Source organism: Eptesicus fuscus, chromosome 24 (genome assembly GCF_027574615.1).
Source record: "Eptesicus fuscus isolate TK198812 chromosome 24, DD_ASM_mEF_20220401, whole genome shotgun sequence".
NCBI lineage: Eukaryota > Metazoa > Chordata > Mammalia > Chiroptera > Vespertilionidae > Eptesicus > Eptesicus fuscus.
Genome location: NC_072496.1, coordinates 4056073 through 4073614, shown reverse-complemented (window position 1 = coordinate 4073614; position 17542 = coordinate 4056073). Strand labels below are relative to the sequence as shown.

General features: G+C 53.9%; 1 protein-coding gene across 4 annotated transcripts in view; it reads left to right on the top strand.

The window, feature by feature from the left end:
• TTC13 (tetratricopeptide repeat domain 13) overlaps window positions 1–17542 on the top strand; it is a 43960-nt gene that overhangs the window by 25466 nt on the left and 952 nt on the right. For 2 of the 4 annotated variants that reach the window (XM_028157961.2, XM_028157957.2), the window contains 14 exons: window positions 962–1044; window positions 2220–2361; window positions 2562–2736; window positions 5834–5990; window positions 7324–7454; window positions 8589–8721; window positions 9706–9798; window positions 10873–10956; window positions 11281–11365; window positions 12922–13028; window positions 13304–13439; window positions 14300–14379; window positions 16318–16396; window positions 16530–16609. In XM_028157961.2, the coding sequence (XP_028013762.1) occupies window positions 962–1044; window positions 2220–2361; window positions 2562–2736; window positions 5834–5990; window positions 7324–7454; window positions 8589–8721; window positions 9706–9798; window positions 10873–10956; window positions 11281–11365; window positions 12922–13028; window positions 13304–13439; window positions 14300–14379; window positions 16318–16396; window positions 16530–16609 (1565 nt within the window). Of the gene's footprint in view, window positions 1–961; window positions 1045–2219; window positions 2362–2561; window positions 2737–5833; window positions 5991–7323; window positions 7455–8588; window positions 8722–9705; window positions 9799–10872; window positions 10957–11280; window positions 11366–12918; window positions 13029–13303; window positions 13440–14299; window positions 14380–16317; window positions 16397–16529; window positions 16610–17542 lie in introns of all 4 variants that reach the window. The other 2 variants (XM_028157960.2, XM_008149855.3) reach the window with 1 other exon arrangement.

Here is a 17542-nt window from a genome sequence, read left to right as displayed (position 1 = left end):
TGCCTGCCGAATCATTCAGTATTTATTGAGCGCCTCTCATGTGCAGGGCACGTGACCTCTTTAGTAGTTTTCTGCTATGAACTATCTCATGAGGATGAAATGATTATCACAGAAGCTGTTAAGTCTTTCTCATTAAAGCATGAGCCTCTGTAGCCATTCACTTAAGTAAGACACTTGGTTTCCTGGGGAAACGTGCGAAATGTCTTCGTAATCTTTTATTCCAGTCCACGATCCCATCAGAATGAAAAAGACATTTGGTGCCGGTTTAAGCCTGGGATGTCGGTTCTGAAACAGAAGGGTCCGTTTTGTAGCGGTTTTCACAGGGAGGGCCCCACGGCAGCCAGCGCTGTGTTTGCTACGGCTCCTCCCGTTGGTGGGGTGCCCTGCGGCCCCCACTCCCTCCGCCGCGGACCTGCCACGGTGCTGCCAGGAGCCAGGCCCACACGCCCACCTTCAAGGTTTCTGTTTGATTTTGCGTCCCTGTTGCTTTTTCCTTGTAGACCATGGGAATCCTTCAGACAGCCAGTCGAGGAGCCTTTTTAGTGGTTTTGTGGACAATTTCCCCTTGAGCTTGCTTTTCCCCCTTTTTGTTGGGTCTGTTTTATTGCTGCTAGTTGTGATCGTCTGCGTTATTTCCCACAGTTGGTGGGCTTTTTGGTTCCACGGGGCTTCCATCCTGAAGGAAGTGATATTGATTCACAGGAAGGTGAGAGCTTTAGGCTGAGGTCCTGAGGAAAGGCAGGGAGAAGCTGTGGCTCCTGGGGATGAGCTGCTGACTGAAGTAAACCCTCCAGGCTCAGTTGGTTGCACTTCCTCTCTCTCTCTCTCTTTTTTTGAAGTCCTCTTATTTAAAGTCGCTCAGAGACCGTGTGTAATGTACGTTCAGGTGCTTTAGTGATTTAAGCAAAACTCCAGTTTAACTGTTATGCAAGTGAAACAACGTGGTATGTGCTTTTTGCAGGAAGCGATTGAATCCTTCAAAGAAGCTCTGAAGCAGAAGGTTGACTTCATCGATGCGTACAAAAGCCTGGGCCAGGCCTACAGGTACGGGGAGGGGCACCGGGCAGGCAGCAGGCGGGTGGCGAGTCGGGAAGCCAGAGCCTCAGATAGGAGTGATCTCCAAGCGAAGTTGGGTTTCTTTTCTTTGTTTCATAAATCAGTTTTTATTATTTTTATTTTTTTATATATTTTTATTGATCTCAGAGAGGAAGGGAGAGGTAGAGAGAGACAGAAACATCAATGATGAGAGAGAATCATTGACTGGCCGCCTCCCGCACACCCCCCACTGGGGATCGAGCCCGCAACCCGGGCATGTGCCCTAGCCAGGAATCGAACCGGCGGCCTCTCAGTTCCTGGGTCGACACTCAACCACTGAGCCACACTGGCTGGGCCGAAATTGCGTTTCTTAACCAAAAGAAATGGTCATTCTAAGTCGCAAAGGCATTTACGCACTTGCTGAGAGCTCTGGATACAGACGGAACCACGTGTCAGAGGGTGCCATGATGCGTGCGCTTACGCTCTTAACTTCCGTGTGTGTGTGTGTGTGTGTGTGTGTGTGTGTGTGTGTGTCAGTCTGGAAAGTGAGAGCGAGGGGGATGGTTTGAATAGTGGCCTTACAAGCTGTTGCGTTATAGATGCTGCTGTTCTTTAAACCATCACTAAGGCTGACACCCACATGGCGATCGATGATCTGTGTGCGGGTTGGAGTAGAGGGACGAAGGGTTACCGTTCTGACGCATCTCTGTCGGGAGTGAGAAGTTGTGCCGTGACCCTGGCTGCCTGGCTCCCTGGCTCCATGCCTGGCCCTCAAATAGGCTTTGGAAAGAAATTACACTCGGACTTACTCAGAGGTTCTATAAAAGTTAGAAAAGGAAGACAGTAACAGAGACCCTCTTCCAAACTCTGAGGGCCCGGCTGGCGGGGCTCAGTGGTTGAGTATCCACCTAAGAACCCAGAGGTCATGGTTTGATTCCCAGTCAGGGCCCAAGTGGGCTCGATCCCCAGTGTGGGGTGTGCAGGAGGAGGCAGCCGATCCATGAGTCTCTCTCATCATGGATGTTTCTCTCTCCCTCTCCCTCTCTGACATGAATAAAAATAAAAAGGGAACACCCATGCCACGCTCTCTGATTCCCAGATTAGACCTTAACTCTGAAGATGACTTCCTGAGTGTGTGAACTGACGTGTCTGTACCGTGTGCCTGCCTCTTGTGAAACCCCTAGAGAACTGGGCAACTTCGAAGCAGCCACCGAGAGCTTCCAGAAGGCCCTGCTGCTCAACCAGAACCACGTGCAGACCCTGCAGCTCCGGGGCCTGATGCTCTACCACCACGGCAGCCTGCAGGAGGCGCTGAAGAACTTCAAGGTGTGGACGGCTCCCCGGGGCAGTCCTGGGATGAATGGGCTGGTGGGGAGCCCTGTCCCGTGGGCTAATTCACAGCATGGACTGGGTCTGAGTTCACCTGGAGGGAGCGCTCGCCCAGTTCCAGATGAAAGGACAGCGCACTGGCGCGTTTCCTTAAGCCGGACTGACACTAACGCGGCGTTTCTCCCTCGCCGCCTCAGCGGTGTCTGCAGCTGGAGCCGTACAACGAGGTGTGCCAGTACATGAGAGGCCTCAGCCACGTGGCCATGGGGCAGTTCTACGAGGGGATAAAGGCACAGACCAAAGTCATGCTCAACGACCCGCTGCCCGGCCAGAAGGCCAGCCCGGAGTACCTGAAAGTGAAGTACCTCCGCGGTGAGTCCCCACCGGCGGTCACTGCATTCTGACCCGGGAAGCTAGAGGGCGCATTGCTCCTCTGGTCTCCTGAGTCCCCTGTGACCCTGAGTATCAGGTTCCAGGAAGCCTGTCCACAGCCTCCCCGTGGTGAGGGGCGGGATGCGAACTAGATGTTTCTGTTTGTCATGTACAGCCAGATCTTTCCTCCCATCCCTTCTCTTTCCTTCCATCCCTTCCCTTTCCTCCCATCCCTTCTCTTTCCTCCCATCCCTTCCCTTTCCTCCCATTCCTTCCCTTTCCTCCCCTCCCTTTTCTTTCCTTCCATTCCTTCTCTTTCCTCCCATTCCTTCCCTTTCCTCCCATCCCTTCCCATTCCTCCCATTCCTTCCCTTTCCTCCCATTCCTTCCCTTTCCTCCCATTCCTTCCCTTTCCTCCCATTCCTTCCCATTCCTCCCATTCCTTCCCTTTCCTCCCATTCCTTCTCTTTCCTCCCATCCCTTCCCTTTCCTCCCATCCCTTCCCTTTCCTCCCATTCCTTCCCTTTCCTCCCATCCCTTCTCTTTCCTCCCATCCCTTCTCTTTCCTCCCATCCCTTCCCTTTCCTCCCATCCCTTCCCTTTCCTCCCATCCCTTCTCTTTCCTCCCATCCCTTCTCTTTCCTCCCATCCCTTCCCTTTCCTCCCATCCCTTCCCTTTCCTCCCATTCCTTCCCTTTCCTCCCATCCCTTCCCTTTCCTCCCATTCCTTCCCTTTCCTCCCATTCCTTCCCTTTCCTCCCATCCCTTCTCTTTCCTCCCATCCCTTCCCTTTCCTCCCATTCCTTCCCATTCCTCCCATTCCTTCCCTTTCCTCCCATTCCTTCTCTTTCCTCCCATCCCTTCTCTTTCCTCCCATCCCTTCCCTTTCCTCCCATCCCTTCTCTTTCCTCCCATCCCTTCTCTTTCCTCCCATCCCTTCTCTTTCCTCCCATCCCTTCCCTTTCCTCCCATCCCTTCCCTTTCCTCCCATCCCTTCCCTTTCCTCCCATCCCTTCTCTTTCCTCCCATCCCTTCTCTTTCCTCCCATCCCTTCTCTTTCCTCCCATCCCTTCTCTTTCCTCCCATCCCTTCCCTTTCCTCCCATCCCTTCTCTTTCCTCCCATTCCTTCCCTTTCCTCCCATCCCTTCCCTTTCCTCCCATCCCTTCTCTTTCCTCCCATCCCTTCCCTTTCCTCCCATCCCTTCCCTTTCCTCGCATCCCTTCCCTTTCCTCCCATTCCTTCCCTTTCCTCCCATCCCTTCCCTTTCCTCCCATCCCTTCCCTTTCCTCCCATCCCTTCTCTTTCCTCCCATTCCTTCCCTTTCCTCCCATCCCTTCTCTTTCCTCCCATCCCTTCTCTTTCCTCCCATCCCTTCCCTTTCCTCCCATCCCTTCTCTTTCCTCCCATCCCTTCTCTTTCCTCCCATCCCTTCTCTTTCCTCCCATCCCTTCCCTTTCCTCCCATCCCTTCTCTTTCCTCCCATCCCTTCTCTTTCCTCCCATCCCTTCTCTTTCCTCCCATCCCTTCCCTTTCCTCCCATCCCTTCTCTTTCCTTCCTTGCCATGAGCCCTCCCAAACACTGCTGTCCAACGGAAGATAATTGCAAACTGTGTACGTAATTTAAATTTCCTAGTAACTACATTAAAAAGGTCAAAACAAACAGGTGGTGTGAATTTAACAGAACATTTTATTTAATCCCGTATATCCACAACATCAGTTCAACGTGTAGCTAATAGGAAAGCACCGTTCATTCGACATTTTACTTTTTTTGTACTAAGTCTTCTAAGTTTGCCCGTACAGTACATCTCGATTTAAATATAAATTCTCACGGGGAGTATTTGATCTAAATTTAAATTTCATAAAATTTAAAGTTGAAAAAGTGGATTTACATATGCATGTTCTTTCAAATATACTGAAGTTTTCTAATAACTGTATCAAATGCTTTTAAGTTTAAATTCATTCAAACTAAATGAAAATCTACATTTAGTTTCTCAGTCACCCCGCCCGCATTTACGTGCTCCGTGGCTGGGTGGCTATGGGCTGCCTAGTGGGCGGCACAGCCCTGTCCTCTAAATTCCCTCCTTTGTCCTGGTTCGGAGAACTTGGACTTGTGAGCTCTAGCCCGAGGGTAGGGTGCCAGGTCCCGGGTTTTTCCACGCTGCTTCGGAGAGATAAGCAGCGCTTGGCCCGTTGGTGAAACCATATAGGCAGTTACTCATCTGGCAGGTGACAGAGAACCAGGCTCAGTCTGACGCCTGGATTCTCAGAATCTGGAACGGAAACGTGAGCTCTGGGGTGCAGTTCATGGAAAGGTGGTTACAATCCAGCCGCAGTGGCCCCGGCTGGTGGCTCGCGTTCCACCTGCGGACTCCAGTCAGTGGCAGGTCACTCCGATTAGCATATAGAATAGTGACTTAATTAAATCTGGAGTCTCCATTTAGGATTTTTAAAAAATATGTATTTTATTGATTTTTTTACAGAGAGGAAGGGAGAGGGATAGAGAGTTAGAAACATCGATGAGAGAGAAACATCGATCAGCTGCCCCCTGCACACCCCCCACCTGGGGATGTGCCCGCAACCAAGGTACATGCCCTTGACCGGAATCGAACCTGGGACCTTTCAGTCTGAAGGCCGACGCTCTATCCACTGAGCCAAACCCGTCAGGGCTAGGATTTTTTTAAAATTTATCTTTATTGTTGAAAGTATTACAGATGTCTCTTTTTTCCCCATTGACCCCCCCACACACCTCGCTCCCACCCCCTCAGGAGGCAGGCACTGCGTTATTGTTATGCATATAAGCATATAAATTCCCCAGTTAATCTCTTCCCACCCACCCCCGCCTTCCCGCTGAAATTCATCCCCCCCGTTTCATGCCTCTGTATCTCTGGATCTGTTTTGTTCATTAGATCCCACATATGAGTGAGATCATGTGATACTTGTCTTTCTCTGGCTGGCTGCTTCCGTGTAGCATGATGCTCCCCACTTAGAGTTACTGTAATTAAGTGAAGTTGTCACAAACGTTTGTGTGGCAGCCAGCTGTGGAAGGATGCTCCTTTAGCGGCAGGCGGCGTGTGAGCTCTCACTTCTGCCCGCAGAGTACTCGCGGTACCTCCACGCGCACCTGGACACGCCCCTCACGGAGTACAACGTGGACGCGGACCTGCCCGGGAGCTTCAAGGACCACTGGGCTAAGAACCTGCCCTTCCTCATAGAAGACTACGAGGAGCAGCCGGGCCTGCAGCCCCACATCAAGTGAGTGCCCCGACGGGGTGTCCTCTTGTCCAGGCGGAACGATGAGTCCCTCAGGCTCTCTCTTCCCCAGTAAATGGCTTTCTGTTCCCGTTTCTGATTACTTTTGGATTTGACATGTCTGCAAATATTCCTTAATATATATATATATATATATATATTTTATTGACTTCAAAGAGAGGAAAGGAGAGGGGCAAAGAGATAGAAACTTCAATGATGAGAGAGACTCATGGATCGGCTGCCTCCTGCACGCCCCCCACTGGGGATGGAGCCTGCACCCCGGGCATGTGCCCTGACCGGGAATCGAACCGTGACCTCCTGGTTCACGGGTTGACGCTCAGCCTCTCAGCTGCACCGACCCGGCTTCTTGAGGTTCTAAAGAACCATGAAACTTACCTCTGGATATTGTCATTTCTTCTAGTCGGATCTTCCCTGCTAATCGTGGGCAGTCGTTAACCTTCAGATGTGCTTGGACTGACTGGCAGCCTTTGATACGCATTATTCTTCTCCGTTACTTTTAAAACAAATTACTTAACACACTGACGGTCTGAAATCACACTGCTGGCCACCGACTGCTGCCGTAGGGCAAAGCGGAGATGCCGAAGGGCTCTCCCATCATAACACCGTTAGATCTAGAGTAGATACTGATTCCCGGGAGGCCACAGTGTCTTAAAAATTAAGGAAATTCCAAAAGATCAACCCTCTCACTCTCTAAAAAGAAGGAAGGGCGGTCCAAACCGGAATGGCGAATGGTCAGCACCTTTACAAGGAAGGTGTCCCAGAGGCAGGTGCATCGAACAGCTCCGGTGGTAGAATGCTGGAGGCAGCCCAGCCGCTGTGCCTCACTGGTTGAGCATCAGCCCAGGAACCAAGAGGTTACTGGTTCAATTCCTGGTCGGGGCACATCCCAGTATTGCAGGCTCGATCCCTAGCAGGGGCATGCAGGAGGCAGCCTATGGGTGATGTTTTTATCTCTCTATCCCTCTCACTTCCTCTCTCTAAAGATCAATAAAAACATATTTCTAAAAAAAAGCATGCTGGAGGCACAGGCAGGAGGGCTTGGCTGAACCGGAAAGGGCTGCCGGGTCCCCACGTGGGAGGCTCTCCCGGGATCTCACCAGAAGCAGATGCAGGTCCTGCCGAGGAAGAACTCGGTGCCGATTGGGGCCCCAGCATCCCACAGAGTCAGATGGTTAATGTCAGAATCGGCAGCAACCCGGTGGCCGTCGGCTTCCTGATCGGCTTTCGGTGGAGGCGGTGACTGCCCTTCGGGGGAAATCCGATGGCCGGATGCCCGTTGTAAAAGTCCTTATGGTGTCCGGACGGCTTCTTCCAGAGACGTGCTGCACCAGAACTTCGAGAGCTACAAGCCTGAGGTGCAGGAGCTGATCTGCGTGGCGGACCGCTTGGGATCGCTGATGCAGTACGAAACGCCTGGTTTCCTGCCCAACAAGAGGATACACAGAGGTACGTGAAAACGCCCGAACATGGAACTGTTTCAGACAGAGGAGCAAGGATGGCTACACCACGCTGTGCTTTATTTTAAAAAAAAAAAACCACAAACGTTTGTTGTGCTTACTCAACATCACGTGATCGTCACAGAAATGTGTGGGTTCATTCACCTGCATTCCGAAGGAGGACTGCCTCCTGCCCCGGCTCCGTGCGGTTGCCATGGTGCGGACATAAACAGAGACCGTAGGTCGGTCGGCGGCCTCCTGCGGGGCAGGCGCGTGTCCCTCGTCCCCCGGAGCGGCTTCCTTCCTGGAGGCCTCCGGAGCTTCGGGAGGGAGCCGACGGGAGGGACGCCTTTGGGGTGTCTCTAGTCCCCTCGGAAAGGTTGCGTTTGGCAGGGCCATCATGATTGCGGCGTGCATCCGGTCTTGTTACATGTCCACACTCGTGGTTCCTTCTTTTTTTTCACATTGACCTTGGAGAACGCAGGTTTGACCTGCAGGGGCCCACTCATGCGTGGGTATTTTCCATGCATCTGTGGAAACTCATAGAGATTTCCTTCTACTGGGAAGCCGCCACGTGACCACGCGAGGCTACCGTGAAACAGTCAGATGGCTGGCTCTTCCCTGCCAGCGCATGAACCCTGACACCTGCAGATACGTCTCAGCTTTCCACATGAGCTTTTCATGTGTCATGCCTGGTGTTACTAGCAGGTGTAACCCCCACAGTGCACCGCCTAAGACAGTACTGGTGTGGGTGCCGGCAGACAGCTGTCTGGCAAACGGACGATGTAACCGTAACGGCATATACAGTACAGAACTGTGAGGCAGTTTCTCTTCCTTATGATTTAATGACATTTTTATTTCTCAAGTTTACTTTATCCTAAGACTAGAGTACATTATACACATTCCATATAAAATATGTGTTAATCGATATTTATGTAGTAAGGAAGGCTTTTGGTCAGCAGTGGGCTATTGGCAGTTAATTTGGGGGAGTCAAAGTGGTCCCCGGGTTTCCAGCTGTGCAGGTGGTCCGTGCCCCAAACCCAGTGTGTTCCAGGATCCGCTGTGTAACGACGAGTTACCCCCGAGGCGCGAGCTCAGGCCCGCCGCGCGTCCTGCCGCCGCTCCCTCACGGTTTCCTCCGCAGCCATGGGCCTGGCCGCCCTGGAGGTCATGCAGGCCGTGCAGCGGACCTGGACCAGCTCGAAGGTGCGCATGAACGGCAAGACGCGGCTGATGCAGTGGAGGGACATGTTCGACATCGCGGTCAAGTGGAGACGGTAACCAGCATTTGCATGACAGACGGGGTCTCATCCTCGTAAAATAGGTCTCCTCGCCCTGGCCGGTGTGGCTCAGTGGATAGAGCCTCGGCCTGAGGACCGAAGGGTCCCAGGTTTGATTCCGGTCAAGGGCACGAACCTCGGTTGCAGGCTCCTCCCCGGCCTGGGCCCTGGTCAGGGCTCAGGCAGGAGGCAACCACTCATTGTGTCTCTCTCACATCGGTATTTCTCTCTGACTTTCCCTCTCTCTTCCACTCTCTCTAAAAATCAATGGAAAAAATATCCTCGGGTGAGGATTAAAAAAAAAATCTCAACAGGTTTCGAGTTCTGTTTTATTTCCTAACAAGAAGCCTCTTACGTTATATGATCCTCGCTAAATTTGTCAAGTATTGCTGGCATCCTTGTTCTTCAAAATACACTCAGTTACTGTTTACAGAATAGCAGTTACCATGTGTCCACGTACATTTTTTGTAAAGTATTTTAGAAAAGGCAATCTTTTTTTTTTTTTAAAGAAAAAATACATCTTTATTTATTTTAGAGAGGAAGGGAGAGGGGGAGAGAGAAACATTGATCGGTTACCTCCCTTGTCCTCCAACAGGGGACTGCGCCCACAGCCTGGGCGTGTGCCCTGACTGGGAACAGAACCGGCCCCCTTTTGTGCGTGGGACGGCGCTCAGCCAGCTGAGCCGAAAGAGCATGTGCCTGTGGCCTTGGCATGGGCTTCGGTGCGTGTCTCCATAGCTGCCGTGTGTGCCTGGGTGCCCAGCTCCGGCGTAGGTCACGGTGATACCCACTTTCACGAGAAAATGCCGCCCCACGAGTAAGCCTGTCCTGACTTCCCACGTGGCCGGGCGGGGCAGCCAGTTGGAGTTTGGTCTGAGCCATCGCTTGCTGCCCGCTCGTGCAGAGACGCCGTTTTACTGTTAGCGCGTTTGAACCTTTCTGGGCTGTGGAGGCCTTCGTCTCTAACAAGCTGTTTCACAGGATCGCCGACCCGGACCAGCCGGTGCTGTGGTTAGATCAGATGCCGGCACGCAGTCTGAGCAGAGGTTTTAACAACCACATCAATTTAATCAGGTAGGACCCCCCGTGCATCTTTTCTGTCTTCATCCGAGTTTATCCTAAACCGTGAGCCTGGAGCCCAGGAGAGACCCATCGCTCATTCCTGGTGAGCTGGACCAGGGCCCGCACGGACCCCTCTGCCGTGCAGAGTCCTGCCTGCATGCTCTCAGCGGGTCCCGCTGCAGGAGGAAGCGCGGTCCCTGGGAGGCAGGGGAGCGGTCAGGAAGCTGTGCAGAGAGAGTTACAGGAAAGGCAGATGAGGAGCGCTGGTGGACACGGGGAGAGCGTGGGGCCACAGGGAGACTCCTGTCTGGCTCAGGTGTGTGGGTGTCCCAGGAGGCCAGGTAGCAACGGGACACACAGGGGGCGGGCATAGAGCTGGGAGAGTGTCCATAGTGGACTCTTGTTATGAACTCGAGATTTGGGGGAGTCTGGGGAGCAGTTGGGTATATGCATGTTGTACATGTGCATGCCAGTCAGATGTGTACATGTTGGACATGTGTACGTCAATCCGATGTATACATGACACCAGTCAGGTGTGTACGTTTTCTGGTACGTGTATGTGTCCGTGGAGTGTGTACCTCACCGTAGTGGCTGAGCATGGAGTTCTGGGAGTTTTAAGATTGGGGGTGGGGGTGGGAGTGGGGGGTGGAAATGTGAGAGAAATCCTTCAGGGCGGGTGGTGGGGCTGGTGGCCTGCCTGCGGGTGGGCATCAGGCGGCAGCGGCAGCGCTGTCAGGAGAACCAGGGAGGGAAGGCGTGTCGCTGAAGAAGTGCCAGGGTCCCCGGGACGGAAGTGGCTCAGACATCGGAGCCTCGCTGAGTCCTTGAGGACCTTCCTCCCCACTCGGGCATCTCCAGGGCCGGCACCTTTCCCCCCAGAACCGGCACTTTTCCCCCCAGAACCGGCTCCTTGAGCCGACCAGCAGCCTTTGCCTCTCCGTGCATTGGTTGCAAACGAGGGAATTCCCTGTAGGTGTGGCTGCAACATCCTGTTCTCTTTCTTATTGTTCTTTGACATTAACGTGGACCTTCGATGTTGTTTGCAATCTATTCCTTTGTAAACACTCCTAATTGTCTTTCTTTCAGGGGTCAGGTGATAAACATGAGATATCTGGAGTATTTTGAGAAGATTCTTCATTTTATTAAAGACAGAATTCTTATTTATCACGGGTAATCCTTTAAATTCTTTTTCATAGTAATGGATCGATTTCACGTGTTTGTTATGTCTATGAAGCTTGAAAACTAAGCCCATTGACGGAGCAAACGAAGTGCATTAAACGTTTACATCGTGTTTGGGATCATAAAGCCTTTCATGGTGACTTATCAGCCTTCTTCGTAACCTAACAGACTCCACGGACCTCGATGTCGTGGCTTTTCTAGTCTCTTCCTTCTAAAAGGCAGGCTGCTCTGGCGTTCTTTCTCAGGGACGTCAGCCTTCGTACCCATTCCTCCTCACCTGTGTTGATTGTAGCTCCCTCTCTCTCTCTCCTTTAGCGCCAACAACCCCAAAGGCTTGCTGGAAGTGAGAGAGGCCCTGGAGAAGGTGCACAAAGTGGAGGACCTCCTCCCGATCATGAAGGTAAGGTCACATCCGGTCCGCAGCACGTGTTCAGGGAAGAAGTAAAGCGGCAGCCTTCTGCCAGGTGCTACATGCCATGTTTGTTAATATTTACGCCGTCAGCGGTTAAAGTTTATAAAGTGTGCTGCCCGAAAACCCTCGCATATCCACGCGGCGTAATAACCAAAATAAAATAAAACACGGGCATCGCGCTCGGGCATAGAAGCAAGGGTGGAAGCAGTTGATGTGGGAGACAGAAGGAAACTTAAAAATACGTGAATTCTGCTTCAATCATGTGGTGACAAGGTTCTCTGAAACGGTAAACCACGCTCGGGAAAGTTCCAGACAGTTCACGGTACCCTCTGTCCTCAGTTTATGTGCTGCTTGCCATCCTGGGAAATTCCGCGTATATTACAACGGTAACAAACATTTAGTGCCTAAGCATAACAGGAGCCCCAGGCCTAGGTCATTATTAAGTTACTAGAGGCCCGGTGCACGAAGATTCGTGCCATAGGCCTTCCTTCCCCTGGCTGCTGGCACCGGTTTTCCTTTGGCACCGGGACCCAGGCCTCCGCTCTGGCCGGAGCGCCGCTCCTGTGGTTCCCCCGCCCTCGGCCCTCCCCCTCAGCAGGCGTCCTGCCCTGCCTGGCTGCTCTGCGCCTGCATATGCAAATTAACCCGCCATCTTTGTTTGGTTAATTTGCATACTCCTGATTAGTGGGTGTCACGGAGATATGGTCAATTTGCACATGTCTCTTATTAGTGTAGATAACTAGGTTCTCGTCTACAGGAGAGTCCAGAGGGGCATCAGGTAGTCTTGGCCCCACCCACCTCATCGCTGTAGCCACCAAACACTCCCAGGAATTCCCCAAATGCCCCCAGAGGGCAGGACGGCTCCGCGAGGGCTGCTGGGATGCAGCCCTCAGCACACTGGCCACATCTGTCCGTAATCTCTAGTTTCCCGTGGGTGTGTAGGCACTTACATTCCCTGTATGGGGCAGAACACTCAATTAGCTGAGGGAGGTTTTAGTATGTTATACGTGTGTGGGTTTAAAGAGGAGAGCGTGCTGGGCTGCAGTGGCTCAGTGCAGCCGAGAGGGAGCGTCTGGTGGGATCCCTGGAACATCCTGCCCAGGTCTGCAGCGTTGGAGTGAGGGTCCACGTTCCCAGTTGGCAAATGTCACTGGGAGCACGTTCCAGAACAATCAGACTCGCTCGGGAAGGGTGCAGCAGGAGCCGGTGCTGCTCTGAGTGGCGGTGCCAGTTGCTGCCGACGACGAGCAGGAGAAGCCGCCCAAACCCGAGCAGCTCCAGGCGTGGGCGGCGCCCTGGCTGGTGCGGGAGCCGGGGCCTTCGGTGCTGAGGTTCTCTGCGGCCTCGTTGGGGCCCTGCGGGCTGCGAGCTGGGCCCGGGGTCTGTGCTGGGGCCTGTGCTCTGTCCCTGATGGCGGGTCTGTGCCTCGGGGACCTCTGTGACCTCCTGAGAGCACGGCATTGAGTCCGCCCCGCACAGCGGCAGGTGGGGTGGGCAGGGACGTGTACACGAGTAACGTGCATTTCCTCTTCCCCCGAAAGCAGTTCAATACTAAGACGAAGGACGGCTTCACGGTGAACACCAAGGTCCCCAGCCTCAAGGACCAGGGGAAGGAGTATGACGGCTTCACCATCACCATCACGGGGGACAGGTACGTGCGCGGCCGCGTGGGCGGTCGCCGGTGCAGGGAGGGGCTGTGCTTGGTGCCGGTTGCCACGGAGACGCCGCAGGCAGGGCTGTCCCTGTTCCCTGATGAAACAGGCCGCGTGTGGCCATAACCAGTCATCATCCATGTGGTTGGAAAGGCGCGGCCTGCTCTCCGCGTGGCCTGTGCCCCGTCAGCGTGCCATTTGCTTCCTCTTTTACTCTCTGTTTGGCTCTGGGTTGTATAGCACACGCCTCCGACGCGCGTTCTTGTGTTCTTAGGGTTGGCAACATACTGTTTTCTGTGGAGACTCAGACCACAGAAGAAAGAACTCAGTTATATCACGCGGAAATCGACGCCCTCTACAGAGACCTGACCGCCAAAGGGAAAGTGCTCATCCTCTCGTCGGAGTTTGGGGTGGGTGTGTGTCCCTCCCGTCCTCGCTGTAAACGAAGCCTCTGCCCTCTCCTGGGGGTCGTACATTTTATGCTTGAAATCAGCTTTCGTGGTCCTGTACGTATGTTAAATGTTCTTCCCAAAACGCTCCCCACGTTTAGTAACTGCAGTCATTGGGGAGGGGGAGATGATTTTATTATTTACTGTATCATCATACATTCGGGCTTTGTCACGACTGAAATGAAAAATTCGGTCCCTGATGAAAGTGACCTTTTCTGCTCTGTGACCTTGTCCCTCCTCCATTGCCCACCCCAGCGGCAGGGGGGTTCCCCGGAGGCGGGATCTGGCCGGTCCCCCATGCCTGCGCTGCCCCTGGGCCGAGAGTCTGAGGCTCCATCCACGTCCTGGAACGGGTGCCCGAGGCCCCAGGAAGGCACCTTCTTTCTCTCGCATTTTTAATCAAGTCCTTCATATAATTAAGCATCAAGTTTTATGCATAATTAAGCATATTTACCACCTACATCTCTGGGCAGAGGGAGGCTTACCAAAGACTTTTGAGGTAGAGAGGCTTGTAAAAGGCATAATCCATACTAATAAGTGCTTTATTTTCATCTCAGTGTATATTTTTGACCTTGCAAATAACATTAAAGCAGATAGAGATTTGTGTGCTTATCAGAAAAGATTGCAGATGTGAAAACAGCTGGGAAGGTAGGCTCTAAACTGGACCGTGCACCCTTTTGTTAGCAAAACTACAGGGGAGGGCCAGGTGTCAGGAGTGGGAGCAGGCTGTGGGAGGAGGGAGATGGAGTGTTCTGTCACCCCTTAAAGACTCAGTCTGTCATCGAGTGTGTGAGCTCACGGGCATGTGTCTTTTTTCCTAGGAGGCTGACGCTGTTTGCAACTTAATCTTATCCTTAGTTTATTACTTCTATAATTTAATGCCACTCTCGCGAGGATCCAGGTGAGTGCTGGCCTAAACCGTAAAAGGTTTTACGTTGAGAAAAATGTTCTTTTTTTGCTACACTTCCTCCTGTGGGTGTGGGTATGAAAGTGCCCCATCAAAGACCAGAAGCCTGCCTTTCGGTTTTTTCAAAATCCACCCCCACAGTATGTCCTTGATCTCCCGCGTCATCAACAGTAATTAGGAGCGAGTTCTGACGGTGTGTGCTTGAGTGCTGCGGCTCGGGGCTCATTTGTTCCATGAAGGTGTGTTGGAGGCCTACTGTGTGCAGGCTTCGTGCTCCTTGTTCCTTAATTTTCATATTCGCCCAGTCTGTTACCCCACCCTCGTGCCCTCTCTCCCCCAAATTTTGGCCATTGATTGACCTTTAGCCCTAATGTTTTACACTTTTGAGCCACCCACCATTCCATACTGTTCTCACCGTGTGAATAAATGCCGGCTCGTGACCCCTTCAGGGTTTAGATGTCAGTAACAAGGGAGGTGTCTGCAGGGCGCCCCGTGCTGCGTGCAGCAAAGCATGTCACTGGCGTGTGCTGGCGTAGCACCTGTTTGCATTTAAGGTGTTTCTGGCTCAAGTAACATACTTGTGCGTCTTTATTAGTACTTTAAACGTAAAGCTCTCCTCAATGTGGTAGTAAATCCTATTGTAATATTAGGAGGCTTTGAAACAAAATAGGAACATAGTATTGTAACATCCCCAAGTTATTATTAGCCGTGCCCCTGAGCGCAGGAAGCGCATCCCGCCTGTGCGTACCCTTTCCTCCACCTCTACGCACCCTATGCGGACACCCGGCGGTTCGTCACCGTCCCCACAGCGGCCCCACGCTCCATGTGACGCGTGAAGGAGGTCGAGCTGCAGTCACTCTCGATGCTTCCCTCGGTCCCCACTTCTGTCCTGTCCCCACTTCTGTCCGGTCCCTAAACCCCATTGACGCTGCCTCCTGACCTCAGGTCTCTCTCCCTGTCCTCACCGTCCCTGCCGCGGCACCACCCTGTCCCCTCGCGGCACAGCCTTGCTAACCCGGCTCCCCGCTCCAGGCCTTCCTCCTCCCCGCCCTGTGCCCCAGTCCTGTGTGCCTGTGACTCAGGTGCAGACACGGTGGCATCGGGCCCGGGCCCGGCCCCATCCTGCCTGGTCCACCCTGGCCTCGCCCCTCCCTCCCTCTCTGCCCTGCGGAACCTCTGAGGGTCCTGCCCCACCACCTCCCACCTCCCCTCGCATCCTCCAGTCCCCACGTGCCGCTCCCTCCTGCTGTGCCAGCCCGGTCCTGCCATCTCCTCCGCCTCCTGCGCCTGCCGTGCCCTCCGTGAGGTCCCCCTGGTGGGGGAGCCCCGGGCGACTCCTGTCCCAGGGGCCCGCTCACCCCCGTCAGAGGCCAGAGCCCCGCTCAGTTATCTGCGTCCTGGGCCGCCTGGCCCGGGCACACGCTCCGGCGTCACAAAGACGCGAGAATCGGGGGAGTCTGTCCGTGCGGGAAGGAGACGGACACAGCGTGTCGGTTTTCAAAGCCGCTGGTTAGCTCATTCGGGAGAGCGTGCCCTGTGTTTCTTCTCTGAAGGCCCGTTTTTAATGCTTAAAACGATAGGATCAATCTGGATCTACAGAGTATATTGCTGGTGGGCATGTTACAGCCAAGCCACAGGCAGCTGTTAAATACAAATAGACATATTTCCTAATTCATTGTCCCCAGGAATGGAAAACTTAAGGGAAGAAACGTCCTGATTACAAGAAGGCTTTTATTCCTCAGAAAAAGAGTAATTCTTGGTCACATGGACCCTTCCATTTTAAATCCTTTTGTAGTGAATTAGTAAGTGCTCTTTAAGCCCAAGGAAGGCAGTCTTAGGTTTAAGGTTCAGAGGACTTTAAGGGAAAGGAACTGTCATCTTTCACGACGGGCAGCCCGGGGAGCCGGGGAACTGACGCTGCTTCCTTAACAGCGTGATCGCGTACTCGGTGATCGTGGGGGCGCTGATGGCCAGCGGCAAGGAAGTCGCCGGGAAGATTCCCAAGGGCAAGGTAGGCAGCGGGCCCGGGGCGGATGGCCGTGCCAGCCGGGCTGCAGGCTGTGAAGCCCCAGGAGTGACCGGATGCCCCGGGGAGAGCCGCTCCTCCGTGTCTAACCCCCTCCCTGACGCTCCTTCTCTCTCAGCTGGTTGACTTCGAAGCCATGACAGCCCCCGGTTCCGAGGCCTTCAGCAAAGCAGCCAAAAGCTGGATGAACTTGAAAAGGTCAGTCCCGCGGGGCCCGCAGAGGGGGTCGAGCTGACGGGGCAGAAGGGGCCGTCGCTCCCGGGGCCGCTGCCTCTGAGGACTCGCTCGATTCCCCGAGTTACTCTCTCAGTGAGCTTACAGGGCAGGCGGTCTGCGGGCGTGTAAGACCCCTCAAGGGCGAGTGTGTGGATGACAATGAAGAATAAATGAAGTCACTTGTGAAAGAGAGCGGCAAATGTCTTACTTACGTAACCAGACTGTCAGCTCTCGTGGCTCACGTACCACTCACCCCAGCCCCTGCGGCTCCGTGCTCAGGAGCGAGTGGGCTCTGCGCCGAGCCCGCGCCGGCCGAGTCCCCGTGCAGTGCGGCCCGTGCAGCGGCCCTGGCACGGCTCTCGGCTCTGAGCAGGTGGGCTTTGTCCTCACTGCGGTGACACGCGTGTGCGCCAGTGAACACTGCCGGACGCCCCGCGATCAGCCGCCCCCGACCCTCCTGGCTCCGGTCCGCAGAAGCCGCGGAGGAGTGGGGCTTGGGATGGAACCGCTCGCAGATGCTCTGACCGTCAGCAGAGGTTAAACCAGCTTCGCTCTGCGGCCACCCTCACCCTGCTCCTCCTTCACATTTCCCATGGTAACCCCCGCCGGGTGCCGGGCCCATCTGTCTACAGGCCACGGCGGCCACTCTGCCAGCCGCGCATCCCGTTAGCCTTGCCACACGTGTCTCGTGGCCCACGTTCTTCCGGGATAGCCTTGTTTGGGGTTTCCTGTTTCACAGGTGCACGCCAGGGGGACGTGTGCACCTCACACTCGTGTGCAAATCAGAGTTTTAATATTTTCCCCAAAGACTCGGATTGAGCTTCTGAGCAGCTCATCGCATGAGCCTTCGGGTGCCGGGGTGCCCAGAGGGCGTGTCCGCTCCCAGCTCCGTGTTTTTGTGATAGCCGTCTGTCA